The sequence below is a fragment of the Pholcus phalangioides genome, unplaced genomic scaffold (genome assembly GCF_987345545.1).
Source record: "Pholcus phalangioides strain wild (caught in Gottingen) unplaced genomic scaffold, Ppha-v1.0 ptg000010l_1, whole genome shotgun sequence".
Lineage (NCBI taxonomy): Eukaryota > Metazoa > Arthropoda > Arachnida > Araneae > Pholcidae > Pholcus > Pholcus phalangioides.
In genome coordinates this window covers 8,059,777-8,069,976 of record NW_028301603.1, presented here as the reverse complement: position 1 = coordinate 8,069,976, position 10,200 = coordinate 8,059,777, and the positions used below count along the sequence as shown (strand labels likewise).

Here is a 10,200-nt window from a genome sequence, read left to right as displayed (position 1 = left end):
TTGTCCAAAAAATATATTTTTTAGAATTTTAAATACTAATATTAGAATTGAAATTAGATAGAAAGTTAAATTTAAATCTGAATTCTTTTCTTTTATCAAATATATGGATGAAAGCAATGCGATTAGACGGACAAATTTTAAGGTCAAGGAAGTCAGCAAAAAGAGGGTTGTGATTGGTTCTTTTGTGTCAAGTACGTAGGGTAAATATCCCCGTTTAATTTAAGAAAATTTTCAAAATTAAATATCTTTTTTTTTAGTTTTTCGTGATATATATATATATATATATGTATATACAGTCAAACCTCGTTAATGAGTCACTCTTGGGAGAGCAAAAATGTGACTTAGTAAGCGGAGTGGCGGAGTGACTCGTTAAACGGAGTAAGCCATAACTGTTCCAATTCCTGCCTCAGGACAATTGGGACTTCTAAAAAGTGACCCGATAAACGGAGTGACGTGTTAACCGGGTGACGCACTAACGAGGTTTGACTATATATATCTAACATTGTTTTTCCACCCCTTCCCTTTGCTAAGATGAACACGTGTAGTGTCTCATTCCTTTCAAAAACGAGGAGCTGCAGGAAGATATACCATCGGAAGAAAGTAACAAGATCGTAAAGGCGGCGAGAGAGAGACCCGGAGAAATGAGTTTTGCGACAGTTAATGAGTGCTCAAGTGTTTTCAAGTGATCAATCGGTGTTAAATCTGGCCTTCACTTGCAACAAGGTGTGGTCGCGGGCATTCAAAAGCACGCACTTATTGACTTTGACCTACTTTTAGTCGATCCTTGAAATTGAGAAGATTCTTCCGCTGCTGCTTCTCTCCCTCATCCTCTCTCTTCAAAGTATCAATTCCACACATAATAAATACTCTTCCCGTGTTAAGTAGTTAGCTTGCATATTCAGCATCTTCTTGTCAATGGGTTACACTCGAAATGTGTTGTTTTCTTTCGCCCAATCCCCGTATGATTTGTCATACGCATCGTACGATTGAACCGGTTCGACTTTATCTCGTCTCACAATCGACAGATTATTCCAACATTGATTTCAATCACTTTACTCTGAAAGCTCCGGCAGGCACTTAGTTAATCGAGGTAACACAAGAAGATAGCAATTTTTTATAGGAGTTTTTCCAACTCGATTAACACCGTCGATAAAGCATTTGTATGAATGAAGAGCAAAAACTATACGTGCATTTATTTTCCTAAAAATTGTATTTAATCAACGTTGTACTTTCTCAATACCTGAAGCCTCTATGGTTCACCCCCCCCCCCCCGAAAAAAACATATTGAAATTTTTGTTTTCCTTACAAAATACAAAAAACGGATGTAAATGGGTGTTGTTACCATATTTTAAATTGAAGCACAATACATCACTGTAACAATTTGGTTAATTAGAGGGGATTTTTATAATTAGCAGAAAAATGGTTAATTAAAAGTAAAATATACAATTTTTTACTGCAATCTATAAACAGGTAAAATCTTGATTAGCAAAGTTGAATAGGTTTTATACCTTGAATTGATAAATTCAATTCAATTCCCTCACTTCGATGGGACTTTATAAGTCGCACCAAATTTTATTCTCCGAACACGTAAAATTTAAGCAGCTCTCGAAAATTGACACAGACAAGAAATCAATTTATTTCAGATGAAAAGAATATGTATTTATATAGTCGTATTTTATAATGAAATAACACTAAAAGATATACTTCCTAAAGTACCGAAAAAATATTGAGAAAACAAATTATTATAATGGATTTTTTTTGACAATGTATCTATCATGTATATTCAAATACGGGACCATTAATATTATTAATAATAAATTTATTGACAAACACGCATACACAAAACGGGGCGAAGATAAGACATGAATAGAGAAAAACACAATGGGATGGAAGAAAAAAAATCAATGCAAATATCCATAATAGACCCAAGAGATCTATAATGATTAGGGATACGTAAATAACCGCGATAAATGCGAAATTTTTGCCAATTTTGACGAATAAATGAAAAAATTTGAATTTTTACTACTTTTCTGCGAAATCTCGATAATTTAAATTTTATCGTTAATTCTTCCGTGAGTTTCCAAACTATAATTGACAGCTTAAAAGAATACGAAAATAAAGAATCTAGTATCAGACTCCACGCGTTACATGACTGAATGCTTCAAATTATTAAAAACACTACTTGGTGACAAAATTTTTCACCATCAATGGTGGGCGCATAAAGTGGATTTTGTGGGCGACGCATTCATTAAAGAATTCAAAGAATTTAATTCTGTTGTGGCCAAGACAAAGATAACTTTTTTTTGCACTCAAGAAAAATGAGCAGTGCGTATTTAAGCTACCAAAAAACTAAAAATAAAAAGTATCACTGTATAAGTAGGCTATAACTGGCAGCAAAATTCTTCCCGACGCCTGTAGTAACGCAGGCAGAATTCGTGGTTCAAAGGTGTCATAAATCTGAGCAAATATCATATATTGCTGCTTTTCTCAATAAATATGAAGACTCCAGCATAAGTTTTGACAATGAAATTCTAGCTCCTAAAATACGGGATCGGTTGACTTTCGTTTCCGAGTTCTGTAGGAAAATTATGCTAATCGACAATTTTGGAAGGATCAAACTTTCCATTCGCACATGTTTTGTGGAGTAAGTTAGTAGATTTGAAATCTTTTGGGCTCAAATTTCAAGGGTATTCTTACGGAAAAATAATTGACAAATGAGTACAGTAGACTCTGACTTTTCCGATATAAATGGGCCGGCCGTACGTCGGATAATACGGAGGTGTTAAGGAAATCCCTATTAAAAACGTCAAACTATGTTATAATTTTGCACAGTTCAGTCCTGTGATGATTTGAAAAAAATTTTGATCGTAGTCTGCTTTCTCCTGACGAGTGCCGTTTCTTCGCTGCCAAATCTTGCCATCTTTGCAGCGTCATTATGTCGATTCCCGCAGCTTCTTATTGCTCAATGTATTTAATTGCAGTTTCTAGAGCCTTAACTCCGTCGTTATGGGAAAGCTCCACAGTTGGTGCTTGATCTTTTTTTTTTTTTTTTGCGGTGGGACGTCGGATAATACGGAACGTCGGATAAACGAGACTCCACTGAATGTTGGAACTGATGAACGGCATAGTATTCTACTGAAGACACAACAGCAGAGAAGAGTTAAAAGAAATTGACTTCACACATGACATCCAACCAGTGCCGTCTTAATGCATGGGTCCGACCGATCGAGCAGGGCCCAGAAACCTCAAGTGCAGAGGGGCCCTCATGAAAATGAGATCTGGTTCAAATTATCGAGAGCAAGCATTTCTAGCAAGATAGGGAGAGGCGGGACCTCAGAAAAATGATTTTAGCCGAGGGCCTATGTGATATGCTAGTTTTTAAAAATATATATATATTTTTTTTTTAATTTCTATTTTTTGTGGAATTTTTTTTTTTTTTTTGTGAGCAAATGCGAAATTTCTGACCTGAATTTCTTTTTTGCGAATAAATGCGAAATTTATGATATTTAAAATTTTTTTTGCGAAATTTACGTATTCCTAATAATGATCTTGTTGTCAAACAACAAGAAATTTAAGCGTTGGCAATCATATGCTCTTAAAACCTAATATCGTCAGCATTACAAATATACATAAATGATGCAAGTTGATCAAACAATAGTTAAGGTAGGATTATTATTTGTATCCAATCCAATGGTGTTTCGTTCTCTTTCCCACCCCCCCTCCCCATTGAAGTGAAGCATGAGACAAAAAAAAAACTTGATTAAACACTTAACATATATTAGTGTTTTTTCAGAATTTGGAATTTTGTCGAAATTTCAGCAGTTAAATTATAAGAAGTCAATGTAATCCCTAAGCAATTTTTTAAAGTGGTTTATGTTTCTTTCGAATTTTATATCATTATTTAATGTGTTATAAGATTTTGGTGCTAAATATGAAAATTGTTTCTGAATGAATGTCTTTTTTTAGGTTTTATGATATCGTATTGAATTCCATATAAATTCAAAAACTCCACGAGTTTCAGGGGATCCAAAGTATACTAATTAAATGCTGAAAGTCGAGAACCAAACTTTGGATATTAATCTGCCGCAAATTTTCTGCAACCCACGGTACAGGCACGATGACTTTTATCATCACTCGGGCCTTTCTGCATTTGTTAAAAAAAAATCCTTCGCCTTTATTAGTGTGTTTAATGCTGAACCCTCTCCCCATATCTCACTAAAACGTTTGAAGAAGAAGCTTTAATTTAATCAAACGAAATACAATTTTTTGCAACTTATATTTCGAGAGAAATTGATTGAAAAAAAATTGATTCCATATACCAAATGCAATTACGTTTGGTATGGAATCAATGAGGTATAAATGATTTTATCCCCTCAACTCATTCTTTACAGTACTCGGTACGGTAAATAAATTTCTATAATGCAAATTTTAAATCTGCATTGTTCATTTCTGGTGAAAATCCCTAGTAATTCAATTGAAATTTGCTATAAAGCATGTATTCTTCCGTTAGCAAACACAGGTCGCAGGATTGATTGTCTATTTTGTTGCCAAGATGATTACCGCATATTTCAAGGGTAATTAGGCAGAGAAACACGTAATTGGTTTCACCGCTTCTTCTCTCTCTCTCTCTCTCTTACTTTCTTTTTTGCTTTTCATTCGTTTCTTCCCACATTCAATCATATCGTCATTTATTTTCCCAAAGACTTGGGAAAGAAAACAAAGTGCTTCAGGCGATGAACTGAATTCCTCATCTCCCTTTACAACCACACCTATCAATGGATGATATGTTAATTAATTAAACGAGAACTACGGAAACACCGACCTTTCCCAAGGAAGCTGGGAGTTTTTCTTTTTACCGGACGAGGATTCCTGTTTTTCTACAAACTTCTGGAGAGAGAGGTTGGATGAGTATAAAAGGACCCGATGTCGGGCTTGAGAAACCATCCTTACTCCGGTGAACCTCAGGAGCAGTTTTATCTTTCGGTGCAACAGCCTAAAAAAACCCATCTTTTCAACCATGAAGATGGTAAGTACTGTTTCTTTTAACTTCTGTAATGTTTGTCGCGGTGTAGTGAATTGTTTCGTCCTGGTCGCTCATTTTGATTCTCGAAATGGTTGTAGGAATACGGATCGTCCGATCGTACTTGTCGCAGTTTTCAAAGTATTTGATAAAGATAATTCTTTTTATTTTAAATTACGCGAAAACATTTCAGTATGCCCCTTAGATTTCTCAATTTAAGGAAGAATTTTCTTATGCTATAATCTCTCAAATTTCCCATTTTAAATTCCTCGGTATTATAATCTCCGCTGACATCCGTTAGAACATTCGTGTCAACCATGCTTTTCGTAAATGTATGCAAATATTATTCTTGCTTCGCTGAGACTAAAAATCATTACAGTGACCTACGACAACTGTGCTACCAAATTTACAACCTTCCTGTACTGTGCTATTCATCTAGAAATATGGGACCCTTACACATCCAGTAACATCTCTCTCACAGCAATCTCAAATCCACAAAATAAATCCACCCTATTCATTCACGTCTCTCGCTAATCATAGACTCTAATTAACTTTGCTTTTCAAAATTGGTCATCTTAACATCGATGCGTCTGATATTTTATTCAAACCTAACAGACTTACGAACTTGAAAATCCTTAAAAATCAAACCCTATAATTGTATCTATCGACTCTGTTAAAAATTTGCTTTTTTTCCTCTAATATTTCACGGCAATAACTTCCCATCCCCTATTATCGAATCTCCCATGATTGTTGAATTCATCCACAACGTAAAACAGTATTTCTATGCATTCAACATTAACCAACGCATTCTCTTGTACAGGCCTCGGTGAAACAATATTATACAAATAAACAACTAAAACTAATAGTTTTACCGAATGCTTTTCTATAGAATAACGCCTATAAAATTTCTCTCAATTCGAAAATAGAATAGTTAGTTTGTTTTGGTTTTTACCCTTTTTTCTGCATAGAGCTTTCTTGAAACAGTAAAATCCTCAATTTTGCCGAGTTAGTTTTAAAGAAAAATGCCAGTTGTTTTTTCCGAGTGCGAGACAAGGTCAACTTGAAATCGTGAAGTCTTAAATTCATATAATTTATTTTCAGAAAATTGTCGTTAAATTACACATTTCACACCAATGTATCCGTAAATATGTACAATAATTTTTTCCCCCTAAAATATTTGTTTCCGACTTAATATTCAAGTTTTCTCATTCAGTATTACCCCAAAACCAAGCGATAGATGGGACCTACAGTAAGCGCGTAGGTCGGGGTGCAATTTTGCATGCAAATACACATGATTAGTTATTAACATATAATACTAATTAAATGGGTCCAAAGTTTAGAAGAAAAAAAAAACACGTCTGTCTTTTTTCCTTCTTACTATGAGTTTACCAATATGCTAATTTCCAATGACTTCACAAAATTTAACTTGCCTTGTGACTGCAATCTGCTACCAAAAAAGACTTCCCTAAATTCTGCACAAAAGAAAGTCGCGTGTTAAACACTTTTGAATGCTCTGATAACACCTTGTTTCATCGAAAGAAATGGGCTGCTTGTGTTTGGAGACAGGAAAACAACTTTCATCCTCAGGTAGAAAAAAATTGAGAGTTGTAGACCAGATACATTATCAATAATGAGCATCATATTGAACGATTTTTTTTGAACTAGCAATAACGTTGGACTCGGAAATGAAATTGTGACCTCTGTAGAAAAGTCAAATATATTATAAGCCTTGGAATATTCCATTTCTAAAATAACTTCAAAGTTTTCATTTTAATACGCTGTCTCTTAAAACTAGAGTAGATTTTCATTACACATTAAAATAATTCTTACTTGATTATAACTTAATAATTTCAGCAAATAATCCCGCGATAATGCTTGAATTTCAGAAATGTGCATTTTTCACAGAAAATCGCATAACTCCGAAATCGGTCAACTCGAAGTTGAAGTATTTATTAATGTGTTCAAAATAATTATAACAAAATTTGTCATTCGTTGGAATTTGAACTTTTTTTTATTTTTTCGGTATCGCAACGATAGAATTGAAAAGTAATATTTACTTGCACCCGATATTTAGCTGATCCTAATCAATGACTTTCGTGTTGTCCACGGAGATTCATTGCAATCACTGCCAAAACCATTTTACTTAGGCTGATATTACACTATAAAGGTTTTGCAAAAGATATTTAATCAACCTTTCATCATGTAATATAATGGCTTTACTGATTCGTTTCGTTTTTCAAAAAATTAAAATCAGGAGACATGTCATGCACATATTGCATGTGCAAATCATGAAAAAAGAAATCTGGAAATTTTCACATTTTTTTAAATATTTTTACGATATAATTCATTATATTTATATTATTTACTATCATTAAATTATTACGAGTATTTAATCCTTAGAATTACGTACACCCAAGAAAAATAGAATCAATGTCAGATAAAGCGCATGATTTCATTAAAAATATAAATTTTTAACGGAGTTGAACGAATTGATTGGGCCAATTTCTAATGCCTTTATCTGATATATTTAGCAAACCAAAACATTTATTTTAAGACAATAAAACTCTTAGAAAAGTTTACGATTGCTGAAGATTATTTTTCTGAACGGATAAGAAGCATTCAGAGCGAATATAAGGCATATACTGGCAGTTCTATAGTCAGAACATCGAATCTCCGCCTGTACAGGGATGGCAATCGAATCCGTCGGAAAATTCCAGCTGAAGCATGGATAACTTTGTTTGACTGCGTCGGTCCAAACCTAATTAAACATCCAAGTGGAGGAAATTAGATGCAATCATAGTGTAACAAAATGAACTCAAGAGAGAACCGAGTACAATCCATTTTTCAGAAGAAGAAAGTCAGTGCTGTGTGTCTTGAGCGGACAATTACCGCTACTGCCGCGCGTGCTGATCCTCAAAATAGAATATCTTTCATGTACATTTTCATATTGAAACGTGTGCTTTGTTTTGATTTTAGTACAGTGCCGCCTCGATTTATGAGTGTCTCGACTTGCGAGTAATCCTCGGTTACGAGCAAAAAGTATTCGCTCAAATTGCTCCAACTTTCGAGCGAATGAATCATTTCACAAACTAATTAAACGTAACTATAACCGTTTTAAGAATGTTTTGCTAGTGTCATGCACCGCATAGAAGTGTATGCGATACATATTACATGCTAGACTAGTAGTTTTCAAAAGGTAGTTCACAAAATGTTGCTGAGATGTCCGCAGAAAGTCAGAACAAAACAGAAACTATTTCTATACAGAAGACGTCTATGATGTACCCCACAGGGTCAGGCCCGTAACTTATCTGGGGCGACCCCCCCCCCTCCAAACTCTCCTTTTTCTGAGCATAATTCTTTCAGGGGGCCCCGAGAAGGCACGCTACAACCCTGTACAGGATACTCAGTTTTCACGGTGTTTGACATAGAGTACTCGGGTAAGTGGTAATTAAAAAACTCTGTACTAGATACTAGACATAAACTATGTCTGAAGATGTGTTGCCATATATTTATAAATTAGCAGTACGGGAATACAGAATTGGATAGAATGTATGTTTGAAGCATTACGGGACTGTCGTAAGTTACATGATGAGAGAGAGGCTAGCTAGCATTCGAGTGGGAAAACTACTTCATACAAATCTCAGCTGTCTGAAACTGCGTAGTCACCTGAATGAAGCCCTGTACCCCTTTGACATTTGAAGCTTTAACGATAAACCACGCAGCGTCAAATTGCACGTGCTACCAAACTGAGTAGGCCTATTTGGTTCATTTTTCCAACTACAAATTAACGATAAATTTCTTATTATGAAAGGATAATTTCGAGCTGAGAAGCCGTGGTTCAATGGAAATTGAAAAGTTCCCCCACTGAAATTTACATGAACTGCGTATCTTCAGCACGGAATCATCGTTCAGCATGATATGAAGGTGTGTGTGTTGTTCTTCTATCAGTTTCACATAATTTTATTTTTTATTCTCACAGCTACTTCTCCCACTTTTCTTTGCTGTGGCCATGTCCGCACAAATCGGCATGAATCAGCACGGAGGAGCTTATAACTTCCATTACGCCACTGGAGACGCTGGCGGACATCAACGTCAAGAAAGTGGACACGGAGGAACTGTCAGCGGAAGTTACAGCTACGTCGATCCCAACGGCAATCCCCGTACTGTCAGCTACACCGCTGGACCTCAAGGCTACGTTGCATCCGGAGATACTGGAGTCGACAGGAAGACTGCTGCTGACGCTGCTGCTATTGCTGCCCTAGCACCCAAGCCTGTTCCTGCCGCACCAGTTGCTGCACCTGTTCACCATTGGAATGCTGCCCCGTACTACCACCACGGAGCTGCTTGGGTACACAACCCTGTTCCCGGATACGGCCACTGGGCAGCACACTGGTAATTTCTGATAGTCACGGAATTAACGATGGACTCGAAACAAATTTGAGGACTTACTTCCAGTTATTGTACAGCTCATTGATTGTTCTGTTCAAAACCAGTCGACAACGCAAACTTTTCGCTTCTGGATAGGGTTCAAAGATCACCTTTGCATGCTATATTTATGCCTTGATCCGGTTTTCAATATGAAACCGAATTCAAGGAAGAAGCTCGGTATCCGAATGGGGCAATAAAATGCTATTTTCTTGAATATTTTGTTGGTATTTTATTTTTCTGCATTCATATATTATATGTATAAATATATATAAAATGAAGCGATCATATTCAAATAATACTATAGCTTCTCATCGTATAGTTGTATGCACAATGCATATCGTATACACCTAGTAATGTTGTAGGGGAGACCGGGGCGGGTTGTCAACAGTTTGCAGTTTATTATTCTTGAGGGCAATTGTGGTTTAGTTATTTTGATTATGTATACGGAAACTACATCCATTCGGCTACATTATGGCATTTTTTCTTTCATTTCTGAATACCGTACATCCAGAAGCGCTTGAAAGCCATCAAGTCAAGCTTGGCCAACCAGCCCCACTTGTGGGATAGGTTGGCACACCACTCCTGTGGTGAGAGAGAGGTAATAAACCAATGCCAAAACGACCTTTTTTTTTTCTATGTTTTACTTCAAAGAATAGTTTTTCAAACATAGCAGCCATCAAATCGGCCATTAAAGCAGTCTCAGTCGTTATAAATATTGTCTTCAATATTTGATCTTGATACTTTTTTCCATC

The 10,200-nt window shown here is 35.8% G+C and overlaps 1 protein-coding gene across 1 annotated transcript; it reads left to right on the top strand.

The window, feature by feature from the left end:
• The first annotated feature begins 4,831 nt into the window (after positions 1 to 4,831).
• Positions 4,832 to 9,662, top strand: LOC149080834 (adult-specific rigid cuticular protein 11.9-like). Its single transcript, XM_089237293.1, has 2 exons — positions 4,832 to 5,026; positions 9,000 to 9,662. The coding sequence occupies exons 1-2, from the start codon at positions 5,018 to 5,020 to the stop codon at positions 9,414 to 9,416; spliced, it is 426 nt and encodes a 141-aa protein (XP_089093419.1). The 5' UTR covers positions 4,832 to 5,017; the 3' UTR covers positions 9,417 to 9,662.
• Positions 9,663 to 10,200: the final 538 nt, after the last annotated feature.